The sequence below is a fragment of the Phascolarctos cinereus genome, unplaced genomic scaffold, assembly GCF_003287225.1.
Source record: "Phascolarctos cinereus isolate Bilbo 61053 unplaced genomic scaffold, phaCin_HiC Scaffold_726;HRSCAF=1367, whole genome shotgun sequence".
Lineage (NCBI taxonomy): Eukaryota > Metazoa > Chordata > Mammalia > Diprotodontia > Phascolarctidae > Phascolarctos > Phascolarctos cinereus.
This window is the reverse complement of record NW_027556098.1, coordinates 194,262,634-194,289,726: the sequence shown is the minus strand read 5'-3', so window position 1 is coordinate 194,289,726 and position 27,093 is coordinate 194,262,634. Positions and strand designations below refer to the sequence as shown.

The 27,093-nt window shown below is 38.3% G+C and overlaps 1 protein-coding gene across 2 annotated transcripts in view; it reads left to right on the top strand.

The window, feature by feature from the left end:
- Nucleotides 1–27,093, top strand: part of MFSD6 (major facilitator superfamily domain containing 6) — a 93,824-nt gene that overhangs the window by 48,584 nt on the left and 18,147 nt on the right. For both annotated transcript variants that reach the window (XM_020993594.2, XM_020993595.2), the window contains exon 3: nucleotides 8,919–9,016. In XM_020993594.2, coding sequence (XP_020849253.1) covers nucleotides 8,919–9,016 — 98 coding nt within the window. The remainder of the gene's footprint in view (nucleotides 1–8,918; nucleotides 9,017–27,093) is intronic.

Genomic DNA, 27,093 nt, shown 5'->3' with positions numbered 1-27,093 from the left:
GACTTTATTGGGGATGGAGGGGTAGGTGGCAGAAAGTGTCTGTGTGGATCTGGAGAAAGGTTTGTTGTTGAAGAATGGGATGTCAGGGATGACCAAATGAAGTTATTTTGCATGGCTAAAGACTTATCTCAGGGCAGCTAGGTGGCGCAGTGCATAGAGCAACGGCCCTGGATTCAGGAGGACCTGACTTCAAATCCAGCCTCAGACACATAACACTTACTAGCCGTGTGACCCTGGGCAAGTCACTCAACCCCATTGCCTAGCCAAAAACTAAATAAATAAATAAAGACTTATCTCATAAGAGCTACTATGTATAGACTGAGAAAGGAAACAAACAGACCTGGGATACAGTTGAAACGAGATGAGTTATTTTTAACAAACAATTGGCTGGGCTGTGTATTCTTTTTTTGAAAGAATTGCCTCATTAACACTCAAATGAACATTATCCTGCCAAGGGAACTCTTTAGAAAAATCCTTCCTGGTGACCTGCCAATGTTAAATTAAACCCCAGCTAGGGGAAATTTTTGTATTTAGTTCCCTAAATTTGTCAGCTGGATAAGACATATAGATGTTTGAAGCACCATGGTATTGTAGAAAACACTGGATTTGGAATCATAAGTCCTGTATTCAAATCCTAGCCCAATTATTACTACCTCTGTGACTCAGACCAACTCACTTAAACTCTCTGAGCCTCAGTTTCCTCATCAGTATTATTGCCTTAGACTAAGTAATTACTCAGATTCCTTCCAGGTATAAACATGTGATCCTGTGAAAGTGACACTCCCAGAAAATTCATTCTTTTAGTTTCTGGCTTCCCTATTGCCGTAAGAGTCAGAAGGCTAATGAGCTGGTAATATCATATCAATATATGAGAATAGGATAGTATTACTGTTATCAAAGGGAGTTTGATCTAACATTCATTTTACTTCAAAGACATATGATTTGGTTTTTGTGTGTCCTGCTGAAGCAGGATGAGCATTCTTGAACTTAGAGTCAGAGATCCTGGCTTCAAATCCTGCCTCTCCTTCCTACAGCCTCTGGGACCTTGGTCAAGTCATTTCCCCTATCACTGCCTCAGTTTCCTCAAGTGTAAAATGAGGAAGTTGGACCAGATGATCTCCAAGCCCCCAGTCTGTTCTAAATTTTTGATCCTCTTCCTGGCCTAATGACTCAGCTATTATTTACCTTAGTCAGAATTCTTGGTGGGCTCTTGTGGCTGAAAAATTCACCAGTCTGTGGACTACCTAGGCATGATATCAATCCTCTGTGAACTTAGGCTGGCCTGCTAAGAGCCCACTTATTTCATGTCTTAAGCTCCTGACTTTTTAAAGCTAAGGAGATACTAATTTTTTAAACCACCTCCAGAAGGTAGAGGTGAGAGGATGCTGACACTCAATGCAGCCATACTGTGGGGGGGAAAAACCACAAAACACTGAAGAGGACCATCTGCATAATAGGCAGGTACTACAGTGAATACTATGCTAGAGGTTGGTGAGTCTATATATGTGTGAATCTTAGAGAACTACACTTACTGAAGGAAAAAAACAACAATTGGTGATGCAATAATGATGGCCCTAAATAGGCTGCAGCAAGTTACCAACAAAAAATTGTGACCAAGAAGTAGAAGGAAGGAAGGAAGAAACAAATAAACACAATAAATGAATGAATGAATAAGTGTGAAATCGCTAAGACCTGTGTCCTAGTCTCATACCTACTATCTATTGATCCAGGACAAATAACTTCTCGGTGCCTCTCAGTGCCTCAGCATATCTATGATTTTACCATTGTGCTATAGACTGTGATGTGTAGCTACAGGGAATTCCCACTTCAACAAAATCTTTCTAGAACATGTGTGTGGGAATATTCCTTCTACCAGAGGAAATTATAAAAATTCTCCTCATTAAAACATTTTAGCTTCTAAAAATGTCAAATTTGTAATATTTGCTATAGTATAATAAACACCATCCCATATCATGAGAATCCAAAAACCTAAGTTCTAGTCCTGGTTTCATGTCTTACTAGATTGGTTATTTGGGGCCTGTGAGTTAACCTCTTTGAATATCTCTGTCCTCTGTTTAAAAAAGTAGATGAAATGTTGCTTTTCTGACCTATTTTACGGTGTTGTTATTGTCGTTATTGTTGTTAGAAAGGATAAAACAAGATTCTTGTAGTAAAAGCTCTTTGCAAAACTGTAGAGTGCTTTGCTGGGGCAGCCAAGTGTCACAGTGGATCCTGAGTTCAAATATGACCTCGGACATTTACTAGCCCTGTCACCCTGGGCAAGTCACTTAATCCTGTTTGTCAGTTTCCTCATCTGTCCGATGAGCTGGAGAAGGAAATGGCAAACCACTCCAGTACTTTTGTCAAGAAAACCTCAAATGGGGTCACAGAGAGTGAGACACAAAACAACAAGAGTGCTATGCAAATACTGTGCGTTTTCTCTTATCATAGAAAACACAAATACTTCAGCTGAGTGGTTTGGCCGTTTAAAAATGGAGTCAGGGCCAGTTGGCACAGGTCGATTATAGCACAGAGATGATGATGCTTTGCAAATACATGCTGCTGGCTTGGGAGTAGAGTGGAAGAGGACATGGTCAGCCTTGTGCCTACTCATAACCACCACTGGAAAAACAATTTTAAAAAACAGGTCCTACTGTTGGGGAGTCCATAGCATCATTTCCCCATGGAAAGCACATTTTTCTAAAGTAGAAATTTAGAATATTAGCTAGTTATATTATATATAGCTAGGACTATAATTCAAATAGATAACAGTTGCTGTCAAATAGATAGCAGCCTGAGGAAGGTGTGTGTATTTTGCTTTAACTGAGTGCTAGTACTTACATTATAAAGGAATCATTAATATTGTATCTATTCTATTGTATCTATTGTATTTATTCTATTGTATCTATTACAAAGAGGGTAAGAGGGAGTTAGAGAAGGAAGTGTCAAGCAGTATGTCTTGGGTGTTCACTGCTCTGAGTTGCAGACAGGCAGCTTGTTGAGAGGCAGGGCTAATCAGGTAATGATAGGGAAGGACCATTTGTCTAGTGCTGCACTTTCAAAGATGGCCTCAAATTAGGCAAAGAACCACCTCCTGTGGGATAGAAGGCTTTACATAGACTCATTTACTGGACTTAATATCAACTATGACCTTCATTTGGTTATTTGGGGTGTCACAATTTTCTATCTTATACCTCCTTTAACCCCATACTGCTATCATTACTTTCCATCCCTACCTCCATCTTTATTCCCCGAAGTCAAATGGTCTGTTTGTTCTAAACTAGAGACACGGTCATAAGGAATAACTAAAAGTCATGCAGGGTTTTTACCAAAGAAGATTGTTTTTATCTTTAATAACAACCGCATCACCCCAACACAGGTATAAATATGTACATTGTGTGAATATAGCTTCCAACTCCACATTTGTATTACTTTGGGAAGTAATGATACCTATAATAACTTGCTTGTGAAATATTGCTGAAAATTTAACTTTAGACCAAATTTCTTAGCTAAATAATCAGCTGATGCTAGAATCAAATAATAGGAAGAGAGCAGACTGGGCTGTTTAGTTGTTTTCTAGTCTTGTCCAACTCTTCATAACTCTATTTCAGATTTTCTTGGCAAAGAAAATGGAGTGATTTGCAATTTCCTTCTCCAGCTCATTTGACAGATGACAACAGGATTAAGTGACTTGCCTAGTGTCATGTAGCTAGTAAGTCTCTGAGGGCAGATTTGAACTCAGGAAGATGAGTTTTCCTGACTCCAGACCTGGCATTCCATCAACTGTAACACCTAGCTGCTCTTGCAAACTGGGTTGCAAATCACGTAGTGCTTTAATACTCCCAAACTGCCGCTTGAACCAAAGACCCATTTTTTTTTGAGGCAGTCAGAGTTAAATGACTTGCTCAGGGTCACACAACTATACTACATGTCTGAGACAGGATTTGAACTAAGGTTCTTCTGACTGAAGATTTAGTGCTCTATCCACTATGCAACTTAGCTGCCCCAACCTATCTTTTTTATGTGTTCTTCTGATGATTCCATGTTTATGAATCATAACTACTGTCTCTGAAGAAGAAAATTATGGGTACCCCAACAAGTATGGACATAAATAGGCTGTTGCAAATTACCAAAAAGGAGCTGTAATCAAGATACCCCTGATTTTAAAATTTCTAGTGTCAGTCAGGCTATAGGTGTGGCAGTATGGGATGGTACAAAAACCTCTAGACTTGAGTTTGGGAAACATGGACTGAAACTTTGGCTATGACACTTACTAGCTATGTAACCATAGATGAGCTAGTAGTTTAACCTCCCTGGGCCTCAAATTCCATATCTATAAAGTGAAAATAAAGAGGCAACATACATAGAGGACAGAGAACTGCCTTCAGTTAGGAAGAATTGGGTTCAAATCTTTGACACTATTGGTTTCGTGACACTCTAGGGCTGCCTCTAGGCAATTCCCTGAAACTTTAAATTGATGACTAGTTCCCATTTTGTTTTGGTAGAAGTTTCCTCACTAGGGGAACTACCTATACAGATAGAATCATGGGGATTTGGATGAAGAAAATAGAGATATTAACTAAACAGAGTAGTTGCAAGAAAAGTGGTTTGTGAATCTTACAATGTGCACTATGGTCATAGAGTACAGTTAGGTGGTAAAGTGGGCAACAAGGTGGTGCAGTGGATAGAGTGCCAGGCCTAGAGTTCAAATCTGGCCTCAGACACTTACTGGCTGGGTGACCCTGGGCAAGTCACTTAACCTCATTTACCTCAGTGTCCTCATCTATGCAATGAGCTGGAGAAGGAACTGGCAAACTACTCCAATATCTTTGCCAAGCAAACCCCAAATGAGGTTGGGAAGAGTCAGGCACGACTGAAAATGACTAAACAACAACAACAAATGGTTATAGAATGATAATTGTGACTATCTTCTTTTTATTATCATTATTATCATCATCATTATTATTATTATTATTGCTGTTGATTACCAGATACTCAACCACTTGTTAGTTTGTAACGGCTTAGAGGAAAAGATCTCAGGACAGTAAAATAATGAATTCATTAAGATTGGCAGTAATGGCTTAGATTTCATGTTAACCCTTTTTGCAGAATAAGCCATTAAAGTAAAAATGGTTATTAAAACATAAATAGGTAAATTAAAAAGCCAATTTTTATACTCACTCATTGTCCCTTACAACATACCCACAGAAATGACATGTAGCATAATAAAGTTCTCCCCATATGCTGCACAGACGTGTGCCAATGGCCAGTTGAATATACTTTGTTCAGAAGCCATTCAGTGGGGTCCTGTTATCGATCTCTCTGGTCATGTGGGGTTGAGAAATAATGGAAATGCCACCTTTGATTAGAACTCCATAGCTTTTATATGGCCTCTCACGTTTCTGGCAAGGAAAGGTACCAAAGAGTAGTATCATTTGGTTAAATTAAATTCCGTTTTCTTCTCCTACCCCTCCAATTCCGCATTGTGTTAAGGCATTGTTTCACACAATTGTTGATGCTGTGTCTCCCACTGGCTACAATCCTCCCAGATAAGCACAAATGCACCTGCTAGAACCTCCATACCACAACCACTTTATCTTTAACCTTACAGTAAGGACATTGGTCACCAGTTGCTGAAGACATACATTCATTCTTTTTACAATCCTGTGATGTTTCTGAGTGTCTTTGTGTTTGTTAATATATATAGTTCACACCTAATTATTTATTTCCATAACAACAGTGTTCTACCTATTCAAACTATATGATTTTCAATGTAGCCAAATTTTCTGCTAAGCCAAAATCCAAAAGTTCCCTTAGGGTTAGAAAAGCACTTATGAGCAAAAAAAAAAATCTTTAAAGACCCTTGGCATAGTTCTTAAAGCTTCATTTTTAGACAACTGTTTTTCCCCCTTTGGTGAGAATATGTGACACTCTCTTTGGTGTTAATAGCAACCCCCCCCAAAAAAAAACCCACTGAACACTTTTCAATGGTTCATTGCATTTAAATAGCTAAACATTCTCTCTTAATATATAGTTAACATTAATTACTAATTCCAAAAATGTGGACAAACCAAACATAAACTAGATTAGATTTCTTTTAAAAATTGGTAACAAAAATGGGAGTAATTGTGGTATGATGGAATGAGCACTAGCTTTGGAGGTTGGAAGAGTTGGGTTTGAGCCTCTGCTCCTGCTTACTGGCCCTGTGATCATGGGCCTGTCAGTTCATCGCTCTGAGCTTTGGTTTTTTCATTTATAAAATGAGGTGATGATGCTTAATGCTATGGACTCCACTGACTGTTGTAGAGAAGGTGCCTTATGAAGGGTAAATAGCGACTTGTAAATGAGAGCTATTAGTAGGGCAGTTGCTCACTAGAATCCTGTTGTAGTCCCTCATGATATGGAGGTGATGACCCTGATGCTTCAAAGTTTTTGCCAATGGTGTGTAAGCTCTCAAACTGGGAAGTCTTAACTGTGATGCTTCATTAGTTTAGGGTGAAGTTCATCACTAAAAAGTTGACAACTGAGTGATAGATATGTTTTTTGGCCATAACAACTCATAAAACCCATTTTTTTAAAAAGATGGCCCCGTGGTTGCTGAAGCATTTCTCAGTTATTGCACAGTAGATCATTGTGCTTATTTTTGTGCCTTGTCATGCATCAATGCAGTTACTTTGTTTCGGCTCTAATGACTCAAACAAGCCACTATCTACCTCAGAGGCAAAATTCTTAGCAAGGAGCAAAGGCCATACCCTACCACACCCCCCATCAAGTATATAATTCAGGTTTCTCTCAGGATCCTATTATAATCCTGGTCAGAAAATAAAGAGTACCTGGATACTTCTTTCTTCTGTGGACAATAGGTCTGTGCTTGAAGATCACTTCTACAATATCGTCAATCAGAAGAGAAGAAATGGGAAAAGAGGACAAAGAAGAGAAGGATATGCTGGGCCCCAAGCCATCTGGTGTATTGATCATAAATGTTTGGAGATAAGATAGTCCAAGATGTCAGTGCCTATGGGTTGTGGACCGAAGGTATAGATTGCTGTGTCATAAACTGAAGCAGGTTACCTTAGGTCATGGACTTTGGACTGTAGCCTAGATTGAAATACCATAGTCATAGCAACCGTGAGTCTGAGGTGGGCTCATAAAAAAAGACTTAGGATGGGTATTGTGCAAAAGGGGGAGGTGGAAGAGGGGGAAGGAATAGGTTGCAAAACCAGTTTTGCTAATAGCGTAAGAGAAAACTCTATTGCCAGAAAGCAGCTAGTTTTGAACTGGACTGATTAGAGGTCAGAGCCAATGAAATATGTGTATACTGAGTGTTTTAATGGCTTTTAGGTTTTTGTTTTCCTGGCAAGGGAAAGTTTACAGGTCAGGTGTTCTGATGTGCTAGTCTGTGTTGGCTCGTTAAACATTTTGTTAAGCAGGGCTGAGGTATTTTCTGCTCAAACCACAAAAGTATAAAGAACCAGATATGATGTTTGTTTTGGGTTATCCACATTGTATAGGTCTTGTGATCCCTCACAAATGCTGCCTGCATTCTCTGAAACAGCTTCTTATGTACCTCATTCTCTCTTTTTCTCTCTGCTCTTGCATTTACTTAAATATTTGCTAGCCAAGAGCCTCAGTTTGATTTCTTGCCTTGGCCTTGTGCTGAGAAGGGAAGACTGTGTTTAGAGGTATAATTTTCCCATTCAATTCCCAGTTGAACAAAAAACAATAATCACTTGTATAAGCCACAACTTTCCTCGTAGGCCTACTAGCTTCTCTTTCTCCAGGCTCAGAAACATGAAAATACTAAGACTTAGCTCGTCTCTAATTTCTGCTGATTTTTCTAAGAGGAGAAACTTGCTCACTAGGATTAAGTTTTAACCTCCTGAGTTTTTCTCTTGAAATTAAATCTCACCTTCCAGCTATTACCTGTTTCCAAACCAGTCTGGTCTGGTTGAATACTGGATCAGTAGTAACTCTATGCATGTGGATAACACTTTAGGAGGAGTGAAGGGTTGGAGAAAAATTCAAGTATATTTTCTTAAGCAATTTTGTAAGTCTATGGTAATTCGGATAAGGCTTTTTTTGTGAGACTTCCTGAACATTTATTGATTTTAGAAATGAGAGCAATTTTTGCTCACTAGACAACCAAAATTCACTGAGATGTTTTTTTGGCAAGTGGTTTTATTAGGTTCATAGGTTTAGGGCTGGAAGAGAGACCTTAGAAGTCATCTGCTTTAACTTCCTGATTTTACTGGTGAGGAAACAGAGGGCTAGACCAGCTAAGTGACTGACTGCTTACCTTGTCAGAGCTGGGATTTGAACCCAAATCCTTTCACTCCAAATCAAACATTCTTTCTATTGTATTGTGGTATGACTGTTTTAGGTATTGCTTGCAAGTACATTTACATATATATATATATGTATGTATGTATGTATGTATAAATACATACATACTCTCTCTCTCTCTCTCTCTTCTCTCTCTCTCTCTCTCTCTCTCTCATTTTAATAATGCCCTTCCCACTGTCTAGTGAATTGGCTACAGTTCTGTGCATATTTACCCTACAACCAACTGGATGAAAGCCAGTAATGTCATTACTGATGGCAGAATGCCCAGACTGCCTTAAAAAAAGCATCATCCTAGCTGCTAATTAAGTTTCAGGAAAGAAGATGTTCCCCTTTATATTAACAAGCATGTTGAAAAGGCTGAGGGCAGATATGTTAGAAGCAATGTTCTTCCTCTTGGGATTTCACGATTAAATCCAGGAGTTTCTAGCTCCTAGGTTTAGAATGGGTGTAAGTTTGTCAGTGGTGAGTTTTTAGAGTGAAGAAAATAGATGATTCTTGTACATGTTGTGTCTCATGCCCTGATCTTAGTTTATATTGCTTCTTCTTATTCCTTTTTTAATTTTTTTTTATTTTAGGGTTCTGTATATTGGCCTGGCCTGCAATACAGCTCGTTATATTTATATCTCATATTTGGAAAATGCTTGGACTGTTCTCCCAATGGAAGTCCTTCAAGGTAAGAGACATTTAAAATTAGGAATCTTCTGTGAAAAGCTAAGCCCCTGAATTATTTATCTGCTTCCCTGAGCCTTGATCATTAAAAAGTTCAGTAGCTCTGTGTATCTGACTAGACAAAGGCAGGAAGAACCCACTGTTTTATATGATATTACAGTGGTTGCCATGGAAAAGGCTGACGTCAGGGGGGCTAGTTCAGCAGTTGCCCTGAATACTGTTCTGTTTGTTGATCTAAACAAAGCTAAATGTGATTCACACCCTTGTGATTAAACAAAGGCTGGGGAGCTCTGGGCAATAGACAAAGTCTATAGGTGTAGCTGTTGTGTGTGTTCCGTCTTCTGAAGCAGCCAAATAGTAGTTCTACTGTTCAAATAGAGTGGATTGAACTTGCATTATTTTAAAGGGTTAAATGTACTTGGAGGGAAAAAGTTCCCCCCCCCATAATTATTCACTTTATGAATACAAGTATTATTGAGTTCCACCTGGTGATTTATAACTAAAGTTTTAAACAGAAAATGAATCATGTTTACATTTAAACCTTTTATTTCCCTTACCTTAAAAGAAGTTCAAGCCTACATTGTCTTCTCTGATTTGGTACACTGTTTTCACTCAAGAAATTTGACATGAATAGCTTCCAACTGGAATCTAGGAGAAACTGACTTATAACTCCTGAAAATAGGAAGGAAGGAAGGAAGGAAGGAAGGAAGGAAGGAAGGAAGGAAGGTTGGTTTACATATCATTTAAGGCTGAACAAAGCACTCATTAATGTGCTATTGAAAAAATTCATTGGCATGATGGCATGTTTCCACAGGACTCTTCTATCTTTCTCCTCCATAATGCTCTACAAAAAAATTTCAGGGAGCTTTTCACATGTGTAAACATCATAATATCATAGCTCTTGAGATGGAAGGGATCTCAGAGGTCATCAAATACAACCGTCTCATTTTGAAAATGAAGAAACTGATGCCCATTGAGGTTAAGTGACTTGCCAATGTTACAAAGGTCCTAAATGTCTCATATATGCCTTCTTCCCTCCTCTGACATTTCTACCACCCTAGTGCAGAACCTTGTCACCTCACTCTTGGGTTATTGAAATAACCTGCTCCTTGTTCTGCCTGCCACGAGTCTCTCCCTCCTCCAGTGCATCCCCTTTTCAGCTATCTCAGTGATTTTCCTAAAGCACAAATATAACCATATTACCACCACCACCCCTCAATAGACTCCGATGGTTTTCTATCACCTCCAGGATCAAATATAAAATCCTCTGTTTGGCATTCAGTGCCCTTGGTAACCTATCCCTTCCTCTGTCCAGTCTTCTTACACCTTATACCTTGCATTGTACTCTGTGACCCAGTGACTGGTGTTCCTAGAACAAGATATTCCATCTTCTAACTCCGGGAATTTTCTCTGGCTGCCCTCCATGCCAGAAATTCTCTCCCTCCTCATCTCTGCCAGTTAGCTTCTTTGGATTTCTTTAATTCCCACCTAAAATTTATGGTGTTCAGAGAGGACTAGCCCTGCTGGTCTGAAGGCTTGCGGAGCCCTTTTCAGGGCTGCTTATCTACTTTTGCTGTCCACCTGTCACCCAACTCTCACCTGTGGACCCAAGAAGCTGTAGCATGGGGGGTGGCCACACCCTGATAAAATGCTTCAGCAGATGGGCTAAACCAGTTGAGGTGAACCCAACCAAGTTAGGCTAAACCAAGTGACATGCCTCAAACTGTCAGTGAGTTAGGGTGATGTCTCTTCTGAGCATGTGAAGATTTCCCAAAGAGGAATAGACAGATGAGAACAATTTGTTCCAGTGGCCGTGAAGGCAGCCGAAACAGCCACTGTGGATCTCTTAGAGCTTGTTCAGACATCAAAGATGCCAAGGTCATCTGCTACCTCCTGGACCATCACCAGTCATCTTGACTTTTATCTTACTACTGGATTTCAATGACTCTGAAAGAGCAAGGCTGATGACTTTGCACAACCCTGCCTCACTTGAATACAGTTTATGCAAGTCAAGATGTAACCCCATGATGTCATTGGTCCTCTTCAGAAACAAAGGACAAACAACAAGATCCCTCCTATTGCAGGAAGCTTTTCCCCATCCTCCTGAATTCTAGTGCCATCCCTCTGTTGACTGTCTCTGATTTATGTTGTACATAGCTTGTTTTTACGTAGTTGTTTGCATGTTTTCTTACTCATTAGACTGTGAGCCTTTTCCCTTTCTTTGTATCTCCAACACTTAGCACAGTGCCTGGCATATAGTAGGTGCTTAATAAATTTTATCAACTCATTATTGACTGATTTATTCTGTGGTCTTCTGACACAAAAGCCAGTACTTTTTCCACTGTACTATGGGGGAGTCGGGCCCAATATTGTTCATTGGCTTGCCATTTGTATATTTATTGATTGATTTGCCATAGTATATTAGAACCTATATGGTGCCTGAAAGGACTTCTAGAGGGCAGAGACCATACTCTTTTTTCCTCTCCAGGACTTTCTACCCTTAAAAAAATTAACATGAACCATGTGAGAAGGGATAACTTGATTACATTAGTCAGAAAAGATTAATAGCCTCTTCTAATTTTGCTTAACTAATGTAGACGGGGAAGGAGGGGAAAAGAAATATTCATATAATCTCTTGGTTAATTTCTCACTTGGATTTTTACTAGGTATCTCAATCTACTTGTAGAGAATGTTTTATAATAGTAGTATTCCCAGTGGGATACCCAAAGAAAAGTTTTTGTTCAGTAATAAATCAGGGGGGAAAAAAACCTTTAAAACAGAATTCCATTTCCTATAGGAGGTTACATTTTTTTTCTAGATTCCAGTTCATAAATAAGTGTTGGTTTTTGGGGGGGGAGGTTATTGCCTTGTTCTTCTAGTGCCAGTAGAACCCCACTTAATGACTCACAGCAGTTAAAAAGAGGTTCTGTGAATATGTAGAGTCAGTTCTTGGTGCCTGCTGACTCAAACAGAAGCTCCGTGTGACAGCTCTCAACAAAGGCACTTGTGTCTCAGACTGGACAAGATGGTTCCATTCCCTGAAAGACCAAGGGTGGACCCACTTGGCTGAACCAAACCCAGACCCTCAGACTTCATTCGATCTGCTGATGACACCATGGAAAGTTGTAGGTCATCTATCCACAGCATGAGTTGTGGGACTACAGTAGACCTTTTATAAAGAGGTTAGCTGAGTTTGTCTGAACTGTTCCTTCCTGCCCTTGCAGACCTATTATTGTTATTTTTTATTATTGTTGATCCATGATAAATTTCTGCATTATAGAGAGGCAGATGTCATGTAGTAGATTAAGAATTTGCCCCAGAGCCAGGAAGGTATGGGTTTCAGCCCTGCCTCTGGTACATAAAGGCTGTGTGACCCTGGCCAAATCACTTAACCCCTCAATTCTCCAGCTAATTTTTCTAAGACTGAAAGTTGCTGAGCAGGTTTAACTTTGTATTGGTAGAGGAACTTTCCTTTTCTATGAATTTTCTAGGCTGATGAAATCACAAGTCATATTTTTAAAAATAGTTTTAATTAGGATTCAGAAAAGGCAATAAAATATGAACAAATCCTAGAGGTATTTCAGCTTTAAAGAGCTATCCACCCCATTCATGGGGTGATGGGTGCCCATGCATCTTGGCTTACAATATGACAAAAGTTATCTAACTAAGAAGTTGTGAAGTATCAGGAATGAAGGACCAGGTCATGAGAATTCCCCTATGATCACTGGTGGGCGATACAAACATTATTTTCCCCTGGTCTTCATTCCCATATATCCATGCATATTTGAAGCTCTAAAAAATGATTAGTAGTAGTACTCATATACTTCATTTCATCATCACCCCTCACCCCTACAGAAACCCTGCAGTAATTACAGTGAGAGCATACTGGTTTTGGAGTCATAGAACCTGGGTTTGAATCTCAGCTCTTCCACTTACTGCCTATGGGTAGTAAGAACCTCAGTTTCTTAATCTGTAAAAGGAAGGAGTTGTACTAAATCACTTCTGGGGCCCTTCCACCTGCAGATATATGACCCTATGATCTGATGAACTAATGTCCCAGGAGTTGGCATCTAGGAATGGTGAAAACTAAAGATCTGTTATAAGTGTCAGTCAATAAGCATTTATTAAGCACCTACTATGTGCCAGATATTGTGCTAAGTGCCAGTGATTCAAAAAAAGGCAAAAGATAGTCTCTGCCCTCAAGGAGCTCATGGTCTAATGGGTGAGACAAAAAAATAGATATGTACCAATAAGCTATGTACAGAATAGATAGGAAATAATTAAAAGAAGGAAGGCCTTAGAATTAAGGAAGGTTCTAAAAGGCTCCTGTAGATATGAACAGGCAGTTTTCACATGAAGAAATGAAAGCTATCTATAGACATATGAAAAAAATGCTCTACATCACTATTGATTAGAGAAAATGCAAATCAAAACGACTCTAAGGTACCACATCACACCTATCAGATTGGCCAACATGACAAAACAGGAAAATGATAAATGTTGGAGGAGATGTGGGAAAATTGGAACATTAATGCATTGTTGGTGGAGTTGTGAACTGATCGAACCATTTTGGAGAGCAATTTGAAACTATACCCAAAGGGCTATAAAACTGTGCAGACCCAACAATACCACTTCTACATCTGTACCAAAGAGATCATAAAAATGGGAAAAGGACCCACATGTATAAAAAATATTTATAGCAGCTCTTTTTGTGGTGGCCAGGAGTCGGAAATTGAGGGGGGTGCCCATCTATTGGGGAATCGCTGAACAAGTTGTGGTATATGAATGTAATGGAATACTATTGTTCCATAAGAAATTATGAACATGGGGTCAGCTAGGTGGCGCAGTGGATAGAACACCGGCCCTAAAGTCAGGAGGACCTGAGTTCAAATCTAGCCTCAGACCAAACACTTGACACTAGCTGTGTGACCCTGGGCAAATCACTTAACCCCAGTTGCCTAAAAATAAAAAAATAAAAATAAAATAAAAAAAGAAATGATGAGTAGGCAGACTTCAGAAAAACCTGGAAAGGCTTACATGAGCTGATGCTAAGTGAAGTGAGCAGAACCAGGAGAATGTTATACACAGTAACAGCCACATTGTGTGATGATTAAGTTTGATAGACTTAAGCTAGTCTTAGGTCTTCTCAGCAATGCAAGGATCTAAGACAATTCCAAAAGACTCATGATGGAAAATGCTATCCACATCCAGAAAAAGAACTATGGAGACTGAGTGCAGATTGAAGCGTACTATTTGCTCTCTCTTTTTTTTTATGGTTGTCTCATCTTTCTCGTGATTTCTCCTATTGATTTTAATTCTTCACAACATGACTAATGTGAAAATATGTTTAATATGAATGTATATGTAGAGCCTATATCAGATTGCATGCTGTCTTGGGGACAGGGGAAGGAAGAGAGAGGGGAAAAATTTAGAATCAAAATCTTATGGAAGTGAATGTTGAAAACTTAAGGTAAATAAATAAATAATATAGTTTTAAGAAAAATTTTAAAGGCTTACTGTAGAAGATAGGATTTTAGTTTGGACTTAAAGGAAGCCAGGAGGTAGAGATGAAGAGGGAGAGTATTCCAGGCATGGGAGACAGCCAGAGAAAATGCCCAGAGCTAAGAGATTGGAGTGTTTTGTTTGTGGAACAGCGAGGTGGCCATTGACAATGGAGCAAAGAGTATGTGAGGTATAAAAAGACTGGAGAAGTAGAAGAGGGCTAGGTTATGAAGGTCTTTGAATGTTATTATAGCTGCTTGTGTCCCCCATTGCCATTTGTTTACTTTTGATGTTGCAAGGTGACAATAATGGTAGCATTCATGATTATCCTCTATTTCTGGTACCTCATCAATTTTTTGTAAGATTTTATATTTAGAGGTAGATGTAACTTTTGAGATTATCTAGTCCAATCCTCTTATTTTTCAGATAAGAAAGAGAGACCCAGAGTTTTTAAGTGACTTACCATGAAATCTTATAGGTAGCAGACCTAATATCTGAGCCTACTCTTCTATGTCTAAATCCACCCCTCGTTCTACCATGTCACTTTTTCAGGACGGTGATTCTTCTCAAGTGGTTTGAGTAATAATTGGTAGGTGAGGAAGCAAGGAAAATTGATTTTCCTGCTGCCTTGGACTCTACTCTTAATGGGAAGCTACATAGGGGATAAATTAAGGGGAATCTATGGGGACTCTGAAAATAGTCTTTCATAATTCCTAATATCTTACTGGCAAAGTTTCATTTTTCAAATATTTTTTATTATCCTTATATTATACATTTATTTTTGCATGATAAAAATTACATAATAATGTTGGTTTTGAGGGACTAAGCCTCCTCTCATTGTCTTCCCACATCCAATGACTCATATCACCTTCATACTATATTCTAGAAGACAGTTAACATTTAAGTGCCTAGGGTGTACTCAACTATGTACTGGAAACATGGAGTAAACAATATTAAAGGAGTGAACTTTAGCTAGGGTCAGGAATTTAAAGTTTGATTTGATTTGATTACTCAAATCTCTTTTGGCCACCTACGTTAAAAGCAACGATGACTTGCTACAGAATCCTGCTCGAAGGAATGACCCAATCAAAAGAGCATCGAAGGAAACTGATTCTTGCTACTTAAAATGGATTTGTGATGAGAGAGGCTTGAGTCAGAGAGGCCCTCTTCCAGTGTGGAAGTTACTGCAACCAAGGGGGTGATTGCAAGCTCCTTAAATTAGTGCTTTGGGCAGTGAGGAGTGAAAACAAGCTCAGCCCCCAGTTCTTATTACCGGAAATCCACTGAGGAGGTTTCTCTGTAGGACACTGGCGCCATTACTGATACAGGTTTCAGGATCAGTGGGAGCAGGGTTAAGATTTTGATGAAATATGGTTTTTTAATGTTAACAGTAGGAGGGCTCCAACTGACATTTATAAAGCATTAGATCCATTATATTTAGCGTGCTTATTCAGGCCAAGAAGAATCATGTTTTTCTTGCTATGCCATATTGGAGGGCATAGAGAGCTCTTAGGAGGATTGCTGTTCAACCCACCATCCCTGACAATTGAAATTCTAACCATGATCCATGTCTGTTACAATCCATATTGCAAAGTGCCTGAATGCTGCTGTTGCTGCTAAAGGTCTGTCTCAACCCTTTGTTGGCAGGCAGCCTGCATTTTAATACATAAATGGGCACATGCTCTAAATGGAACTCTCCAATTAATAACTGAAAGGGGACTTGCCCTTACGATCTACTCTTAAGAGTAATTTTGTCAGTATCGTCATCATAATGCAATATCAGTATGCATAACAAGTAATACAGGCCAACCCTGATCAGTAGATATTCTTTTGTAGCTAATAAAAGTCATGATGTAGTTTTTAATTTAAAAAATGAATGAATATTCTTTAAGACCCATCTCAAACCTCACTTCCTCTATGAGTTCTCTTCCAGTTTATTCCATCCAATGCTAATCTCTCCCTTCTCTGAACTCCTCTTGCATTTACAATCAGGACCACAACATTCTCTCATTGTTTTATGGATCTTAGTTTTTTCCCCCACTTGATTCTAAGCTTCTTGAGAGCAGCGATTCCTGCCTATACTTATGGGTCCCCCAGGGTGCTGGGCATATAGTAGCTGTTCAGTTAAGCAACTCTTGATTGACTTAATAGCTATTTAAACTCACCAACATAACTGGTTTTTAAAAAATTATCACAAAAGATCCTTTGGAGATACCCAAATAAACACACAAGTTCATTCTCTGAAAGTAATTCATCGATTGTTAGCAGAAAGAATATATCCTTTCACTTCAGTACAATGGCACTGTACTTCCATTAGGACAAGGACTACTACTACTTCTGTCCACACTTATAAGGCCTTGGGGTTTAGAATGCTTTTCACAGATTATCTCATTTAATTTCACAGCAACCCTATGAGATAGGAGCCATTATTTTCCTCATTTCACAGCTGAGGAAACTGAGTCTCTGAGAGGTTGAGCTATTTGCCCAGAACCTATACCTTAAAAATGTTTCGAATTGAAGACTGTTAAGTGGATAGTTTTCTCTTATGACATACTGCATCATTGACTCTAGTTTTTCATCAGAGCTTTATTGTCTCTTGATGTTGACTTTATTCATATTGTTCTAGTAACTGTGTATAGTGTTCTTTTGGCTCTGATTTCTTCATCCTGAATCACTTTATACAAGTATTCTCATATTTCTGTGAGTTTTTCATATTTGTAATTCCTTACAATGATGTAATTTTTTTCATTACATTCATATGCCACAGTTTGGTCAACCATCTCTCAATTATCAGGCACATATTTTGTTTTGGGCTTTTTGCTAACACAAAATAATTCATGTGTATTTGGCATGCGTCAGTCTTTTCTTGCCATCAGAAATCTTCTTGGGCCAGAGTCTGAGGAATAGCATCTGTTTTTCAAAAGTATAGTAACATATACGGTTCAAAATTATTTATTAGGATGTGGCTGAACCAGTTCACAGATCTAGAAGCAGGGAATTTGAATTCTTGCCATTCCATAAGGCCCTCCAGCATTGATTTTCCCATCTCTTGCCATATTTTTGCTTATTGGGCAGATATGAGGTAATACTTATTAGTTGTTTTTAATTTCTCTGAACATTTTTCAGAAGATTACTTGTGGTTTCTATTTCATGTTTTGAAAACTTTATTTATATCCTTTGTCCTCTTGCCTATTTGGAGAATGACTTTTAATTTTTTAGATTTGTACCTATATATTTTTGGATATTTAACTTTTATTAGAGATTGAATGTAAAGATTCTTCCCATTCCATATCTTTTCTTCTGTTTGTAGCTACATTGATTTTATTTGTGCAGAGGCTTTTAAATTTTATATAATTATACTACATCTGATTATGATTTTCCCCTGACCTATAGTTATGACAAATATAACCTTCCCTGCTTTTCTTTTTTGGCATGACTTTTTATGTTTAGATCAATTGTGCCTTTGGAATTTATTGTGATATATGGTGTAAGATGCTGTTCTCAAACTATTTTTAGCCAAGTTGCTTTCCAGTTCTCCCAGTTTCCAGTTTACTCCTGTTGAGTAAAGATTCTTACTTTTAGTAATTTGTGTTCTTTGTTTTGTCGACTGCTATGTACATTTGTTTCTAGGTCTTGCTTGTTGAGGCTACTAGATAAGAAATAGAAAAGTATGCTACTAAAAAGTAGCAAACTGTTCTATTTCTTATCTAGTACCAGCTAGTTTTAGTATTTGCTGCTTAAAATCTGGTAGTGGACAAGCCCTCATTCTTTCTCCTTTAACAAAAATTATATCCCTTGATATTTTTGACATTTTATTCTCAATTTTTTTTTAGTGTTTTAATTCAATAAAATACCTTTGGTTATTTGAAATAGCACTAAATCTGTAAAATGACTTAAATAGCATAATTTTTACTATATTGATGTGGACATAGTTGTTACTTTTAAAATTTTTTTAAAGAATAATATAAACATCTTTATTTTAAAAAAATAAAGCTATGCACTTCTAGGGCTGTATACCAAAGAGATCAGAGAAATGGGAAAAGGACCCACATGTACAAAAATATTCATAGCAGCTCTTTATGTGGTGGCAAAGACTTGGAAATTGAGAGGATGCCCATCAATTGGGGAATGGCTGAGCAAGTTGTGGTATATGAATGTAATGGATTACTATTGTGCTATAAGAAATGATGAACAATGGGGCAGCTAGGTGGTGCAGTGGATAGACCACCAGCCCTGAAGTCAGGAGATCCTGAGTTCAAATCCAGCCTCAGGTCAAACACTTGACACTTACTAGCTGTGTGACCCTGGGCAAGTTACTTAACCCCAATTGCCTAAAAAAAAAAAAGAAAAAGAAATGATGAATAGGCTGACTTCAGAAAAATCTGGAAAGACTTGTATGGTCTGATGCTGAGTGAAGTGAGCAGAACCAAGAGAACGTTATGCACAATAACAGCCATACTGTGCAATGACTAATATTGATAAACTTAACCCTTCCCAGCAATACAAGGATCTAAGACATTTCCAGAGGCCTTGTGATGGAAAATGCTATCCACATCCAAAGAAAGAACTATGGAATTTGAATTGCTATTTTTTTTCTCTTCTGTTGAGTTTTGTTACCTCTTTCTGTTGGTTCCTCCTATTGGTTTTAATTTTTTTACTTACAACATCACTAATGTGAAAATATGTGTAATAGGAGTGTAAATGTATGGCCTATATCAGATTGTGCGCTGTCTTGGGGAGGGTTGTGGGAAGGAAGGGGGAAAAAAATTTTAAACTCAAAAGCATATGGAAGTAATTATTGATAAATCAAAATAAATTAATAAAAAAAAAAGCTATGCCACAATAGAATCCTCTCTAAGATGACCATAGCTCTTATTAAATAAGAGCTAGGACAGGCTCTAGGCAAAGTTTTTAAACTGCTTTGCCTTCACAATGAAATTCTTAACACAATCTCATGTCTCAAAAGAGTAGCTTATTTCAGTTTAGAGGTAGAGTAGTAGAACAAAATATTTACTTGTTTTCAGGTACAAGTTATGAATTTATGAGGGATGTCAATACAATTCTTGCTTTAACATCTGCGAAGTCACTGAATACACAAAAATACTTTTAAAAATTTGTCTTGCTGTACACTCTGCATATTATCTGCTAGATCAGGAATTCTTAACCTGGAGTCCATGGATAGATTTTATGGGGTAGGTGAACTTGAATGGGAAAAAAATATACATATCTTATTTTCAATAACTTCTGACTGAAATTTAGTATTTTCTTCAGTTATTTAAAAACATTATTTGGAGAAGGGGTCTGTGACACAAAAAAAGGTTAGGATCCCCTGCCCTAGACTATTGCTGACCTTGTCTGCCCTAAGTCCCTTTATGTAGTATAGATACTACCTTGCCATTCCATTATAAGTCTGAATATCAGTTATGGAGGAAATATCTGACATTTTTTTGTGTTCATAATGGTCTCTCTTTCATTATCATTCTCCTGTGCCTTCCCTTCCATTCTCTTCCTCCTCTTCCTTCTCCTCTGTCCTCTTCCCTCTTTTTTCCTCCTCCCATCCCCTCTTCTTTCCTTCTCTCCTTTCTTTCCCTCTCTTCCCCTCCTCCATTTCCCCTTCCCTTTCTTCTCTTCCTCTCTTCCTCTCTCTTGCTCTATCTCTTCTCTCTTTTCTCCATCTTGCCCTCTCCCTTTCTCTCTTCTCTCTGTAAACTCATGTGTTTACATATGTTTGTGTGTATGTTTCCATGTAAGTTAAAATTTGTAGAAATGATTCAGAAATTCGGGTCCATTTCCCACCCTTCTACCCCCCCCCTTCTTTTTCCAGCTCTTTCTCTGTCCCTTTTATGTATTTACTTCACAGGATCTAGGGGAAGTTGGAAGGTACTTCTGAGGCCATTATTAAATGGCCACCCACCCTTACTGGAATAAGAATCTCTGTATACCATAGCTGAGAAGTGACCACCCAGCTTTTACTGAAGGCTTCATGAAGAGTAATCCACCACCTCCTGAGGCAGATTAGGCCACTTTGGTATAGCTCTAATTGGTATAAAATGTGTTATTATGACAATCTTAAATTTGCCTCTCTTCAGCCTCTGCCCACTGCTTTTGGTTGTGCCCTCTGGGGCCAAGCAGAACAAATTTAATTTCTCTTCTACTGGTGGCACTTAACACTTGAAGATAATTATCAGGTGTCCCATAAGTCTTTTTACCTATAAGCCACACATCCACAGTTCCTTTAATTCATACTTGCATATGTCATGATCTTGAGACCCTTCATCATCCCAGTTGCCCTCCCTGGTCTCTTTTAACTAGTCAGTCAATAAATGTTCTTAAAAATGAGGCATCTAGAACCAAATACAGGGTTCCAGAAGTGGTCTGACCAGGACAGAGAATGGCAGGACTATCACCTCCCTAGGCCTGAGGGCTATCTGGCCTCTCTTAAGGCAGTCCAAGATCATATTAGCTTTTTCTTGCTGCTACTCCACACAATTGGCTCTTAATGAATTTATATTCCATGAGAACCCCAAATTAGTCTCAGGTAAACTACAATATAACCATGCCTCTCCCATATTGTACTTGCAAAGTTGATTTCTTTCAACCCAAATGCAAGATTTTATTGTTCTTATTCAATTTCATCTTAAAAGATTTGACCCAACATTTTCTCTTGGCTTGAGTTTTGGATCTTGACTGGGTCAAGACCATTTTTCGTCATCTGCAAATTCAGTAAGCATACTATGTCTTTATTTAAAACATTGATAAAAATGGTAAACATCATAGGGCCAGTCATGGATTCCTGGGGCATGCCATTAGAGACCTCTTTCCAAGTGGACATTAAATCATTTATTAATGGCAACCCTTTGGGATTGGCTGTTCAGCTGCTTTTGAATCCACCTAATTGTAAACAAAATAAAACAAAACAAAGAAACCCAAACCCACAATAACAAATACTTCAACTATTTAAAATTTTTGACATGTCTAGTGTCTATAAATTCTCATCTTGGCCTTTAAGAAAAACATGTCAAATGCTTTGCTAAAGTCAGAGTAAATTAAATTTCTAATACTCCTGGCTTAGTGTGGCTTGATGATGAAGCCATGCTGGTTCTCTGTGATCACCATTTTCTTTTCGAGAGTCATCGTTCCTTTCACAATTCATTCTAGAATTTTTGTCCTCAGTAGAAGTCAAGTTCAAGGGCTTTGTTTTCAGGCTTCATCTGCTAACCTTTTTTTTTTTTTGAAATCAGGAAGAAAGTTGCCCTTCTCCAATCCTGCAATACTCTCTTTCTACCTCCCTGCTTCTCTTGGATTTCAAGTCTCTATTTATCCATTTTTATTCTTTAGTCTCCAGTCCAAAGACCATTCTCCTTGGCAAAGGAAACAAAAATAAGAAATAACCAATTGTCTTTCTCCCCTTTGTCCATTTTTATCATCTCATTCACCCTGATCACAGATCCTAAGTCATCTTCCTCTTCCCTTCTATAATATATCCTTTAAAAACCAACACAACAACCTTTTATATCTCTTCTTTTACTTTTGCTCAGGTTGTAATATCTGTAGATCTTCTAACCTCAAACCACATCAAATAGATGGTTGTCAAGTCTAATCCATTTTTTTTTCAATTGAAGGATTAGATTTAATGTGCTTGGTCATAGGAGACAGAAAAAAAAATAAAGTGTAGATGTGACAGAGGCAAATTTGGGCTTGATGCAAAAAAACCCAGCAAAACCAAAACAATAAACTTCTACAAATTAAATCTTCCTATTTGGTAGTGGGGCAGTTAGGTGGCACAGTGGATAGAGTGACAGGCCTGGAGCCAGGAAGACTCATCTTCCTGAGTTCAAATCCAGCCTCAGATACTTACTAGCTGTGTGACCCTGGGCAAGTCACTTAACCTCATTTGCCTCAGTTTCCTCATCTGTAAAATTATCTAGCAAAGGAGATGGCAAACCACTCCAGTATCTTTGCAAAGAAAACCCCAAAATGGGGTCATAAAGAGTCATACACAACTGAAATGACTGAATAACAATAACTTTGATAGTGGATTCCCCAGCATTTGCTGTTACAGATGATATTCTTGGCCATATATGAGTTGGATTAGATGACCTCTCAGATAATCTGAGATTCTCTGAATTCCATCTTCCAAGGATATTTATGCTGTAGGATACAGGTGATGCTTCTTACCAATGGTGCCCCCTCTCAGTGTGCGTAGGGGTATTGCTGTATGTAAAATGACCAGTATATAATCAGCAGTCACTTCCACATGTTATATATCCACCAAGAAAACTTCTTCTGTTGCTATTTCTATGGTTGTTATCTGAAGGGCCTGTAGCTGTTTGGGACTTGGACATTTGGTCTCATAATCTGTTCTTTGTTTCATGGTCTGCCTTCGTAAGCAAAAGCTTGGTAAAAGACTAGCCTGTGACAGCTTGCTGCACACTGGGTGGGTCTGGCAGGGGCTGTTATTCCATGACATTCTGTAGGAGCCCTGCATGGCTTGAAATTATTGTTCATTGGGTCAGTGGTTTCTCTTAGAATAAAACTCATTACAGCTAATTCTGAGATCACTGCATGAGGACTGAGTAATTACATACCTTATGTTTGGAGGGCACAGTAGGTGGCTTGGTACGGTGGTAGGTCACTGGACCTGACTCTGATACATCCTATACTGATGGTCTGACTCTGGGAAATCCAGGTAAAATCTCTGTGCACTGAGACAACTCCCTAAGATTATAAATGGCAGAGAAGGTGTATTCCTTCCCAGCAGTTCCCTGCTCTGATCTTCTGCATTCAAGTCTTGGCCTTGCCACTAATTTTCTGTGTAATTATAAGTAAGTCACTTGAGTGTCCTGTGCCTCAGTTTCCTAGTATACAAAATGAAAGGTTAGACACACTCTTAAGGTCTGGTCTAGCTTGAGGATTTTGTGATTCTAAGTCAGTAGACTTGGGAGGGGGGAAAAAATCTATTGCCCAATCCACCAGGCCACAACCCTATCTGTGATGATGTGATTGCCAAAAGAGCCATTGTCCCAGCATGACATTGACATACCTGCTTGGAAGAGCAGGTTTCTTCTTGCTAATATGAAGTATTTATTGCATTAGTGCACTAGTTTATAGGCCCAAACTGTGTAGTTGTGAGATGGTTACTGTTGAATCAGAAACTAATATTGGCATGTAAGTTAAAGGAAATATTTTTACAGCACGTAAAAAAAACTTAATAAATCTCACCTGACATATCAACAGTTAAGAAAGAAAAGGGAAGCTACATAGAGAATGAAGTGAGTGTGTTGACAAATGATGGCAAGATGAATATTATTTCTGCCCTTGTTGTGCAAGACAGATTCTTGCTCGTAATTTTTAGATTTCAAGAAATTGGTTCTATAAAGATTAGCCATCAAGCCAAGCCAAGCTATATCTTTTTGTGGAGAACAAAACAAGGATTTCACATAAGGTGGGTTTTGATTGGTCATGGTATGTTTTACTGTTTTCAGGTAGAATCAGAAGCTGAAGTTGTTCACACACCAAATGGTTAGGCTCTTGACAGTGGTAGTACACTTATGTGTCTGTTATCTTCCCATTATGTAGACTGTAAGCTAATCTTCAGGGACCAGCATTTAGGGAGAAGACAAAAAAAGTTGGGTTCTCAGCTTCACTGGTTCATTTAGTCTTTAAATTGTTGTCTGAGGATTGGTGATGAAACATGTTAGTTGCTTCCTGACAGAGAAGTGATGAACTCAAAGCACCAAATAAGACTTTTTTTTTTAAAGTGGCCAATGTTAGAATTTGTTTCTCTAGACTATGAATATTTGATACAATTTTATTTTTCTTTTGGTTTGTGGAGGGAGCTTGGGGGAGGAGGACTTAGCAATGGGGTTAATAAAATTTTTAAAAGGTAAGAAAAGAGGATCATTAATGCCTTGTTTAAAATGTGCAGAAGAAAACAGAAAGTCAGGAGGAAACAGACAAGTGAAACAACTTTGAAAATAACTACTTACTATATTGAATTCTTGCCTTCTCAAAGAAGGAAGGTGAGGAGGGAGGAAGGGAGAGAATTTGGAATCAAAGTTTTAAAAACAAATGTTGGAAATTGTTTTTGCATGTAACTAGGGAAAAATAAAATACTAAGTAAATCAATTTAAAAAAAGAAAACAACAATTTTGTTGTGTACTTGAGTAGAAAGAATATAGTACAGATTCACAGCTGCATGGACGATCTTTTTTTTTCTGTTCTGCTGTGTATTTTATGTAAATATTCATCTTATTTGGTGTTAGGTTCAGAATTTTAAAAGTAAATTTTATTAAAATTGGCAAAAAATGTTGTATTTTAATGTAGAATTGTCCAGGTTTGTTTGGGAGATTAGCGTGATCTGGAACAGTGCTTCTCAATCTGTTGACCTGCAGACCTCTTGGAAGCTTCCAGGCTATTTCTAGCAATTTATGAATCTGTGTGGGCACCGTGCATAGTCGTTTTGAACTTTTATTTGGCTGCAACAAACTATTCAGTATGGCTCAGTATAACAAATAAGCAAATATACATTCTGAGGCAGAATAATAACTTGCACATGTGTGTTTTACTGTTTTTCAGATATATATATATGGATGCTTCTGATTAATAAAATAAAAATTCAAATAAAAGTGTTGCTGAAATCTAGAAAAGAAATTGTCATTTAATACTGCCAGCCAAGATAGTTGAATGGTTTTTATTTTTATTTATTTTTTTCGATGGCCCATGCACTCAGTGAAAGGAAACTGGTCTGGCCTACTCCTTGCCTCAGAGGGAGTCAGTTGGTGGTTGTATATTAGAACTGGTAGCTGAGGGTTAAAATATGCTTAACCTCTCTAGTCCCATAAAAGTTTTAGTCTGTCCATCTGAGAAATTTAAAATCACATTTAAAATCACATTTTACTCATGTCACTGAATGAATTTGCATCCTTATTTAAACACATTCAATATAATTATCTGCTACTTTCTTCCACTACTATAATTAGAGGAAGAAAATATCCTTCACTTTCCTTCCTGTTCTAGTATGTGGTGTCTTTTGTTATTCATATTCTGAATTGAAGTTGTTTTCAGATAGCAGCGTTAAGGCGATTGTTTTTACCCAAAATACAGAATCACCTGCAATGAAGTTCTATTTCATTGTTTCATTGTGGAGTGGAAGCAAAGCTGGTTTCTCAAAGGTTGTACCCACAGAAGGATGTCAGTTCTAGCCCTTTTGGTGTAGTTAGTGGGAAGAGTTCTGACTTAGAGTTAACAAGACCTGAATTTGAGTCTTGGTTCTGCTGCTTATTTTCTATATACCCTTGAGCCTCCGTTTCTATACATATAAAATTAGATATAGGGTTTATTAAGCACTTGCTGTGTGCCAAATGCTGGGCATCTAAATGAAAGCAAAAGAGATTGTCTCTGCCCTCAAGGAGCTTACGTTCTAATAGGGAAAAATAACACAAAAGGAAGTATTGGAAAAGGTGGGGAAGGTAGGATGCAGAGCCTGCAAGAAGTGACAGTGGCATGGAGATTTGGTTCCCCACAAGACAAGGCAAAAAGCTCACCTGTTGGAGACCAGAAGATGCCAAGTATGGTACCGGAGGGGAGATGGTCAGAGAGGGAGGCTCTGTTGAGGTGGTATGATTCCAAGTATTTCTAAGCTTGAGGAGGTTTTTTGGATGGTCCTGGCTAAAAGACTTGTGTCCAAGAACCAAATACCAAGTTTGGAAAGGCTTATCACAAGAACATTGGCTACCAGGTAATGAATTTTGTTGCCCATAGGAACTTAGTCTCTTAGGGCATGGAATGAGAATGATCTGTGTAAATGAAAGGACTATCCTTCCCATTAGAGTCCCAGTTATTTGAAATAAAATTGAATTATTCTGGCACTGGGAGAGACCTAAGAGATCCAAATCAGCCCCTCACTTCACATGTGAGAGAACTGAGACGCAGAGGGGAAATGAATTGTCCAGTATAGCACATTGCTTTTTCCTTTGTCCCACTCTTTCATATGGTTCAAGTGTCATTTATTTTGCCCATCTAGATATTGAATGAATGAATGAGAACACATTTATTAAATGTTTACCATGTTCAGAGAACTGAAGAATGGTGTTAGGTGATGAGGGTCTAAACTAGGTGGCGGCCATGTGAGTAGAGTGAAGGGGATGAATATGACATAAGTTGTAGTGATAAAATCAACTCATTGATTATGGATAATGAGAGTGAGGAATTGAGGATGATTCTAAGGTTTCAAACCTGGGGGAGTAGAAGGATGGTGGCTATTCTTTACAGAAATAGGTAAGGTTCAGAAGAGGACTGAGTTTTTTGGGGAAAATAATTATTTCTGTTTTGGACATGTTGATTTTGAGATGCCTATTGGGTCAACTAGTTTGTAATGACCTTTAGGAAGTTGGTGATATAGAATTGGAGCTGAGGGGGTTGAGTTGGGTTATCTCTATTTATCTGGAGTCATATACATAGAGATGTCAGTGAAACCCATGAGAATTGATGAGGTCTCCGAGAAAGAGAATGTTGAGAATGGAAAAAAAGGGGCTCAGGACAGAGCCCTGGGGTATGCTGACAGTTAGAGGTTGTGAT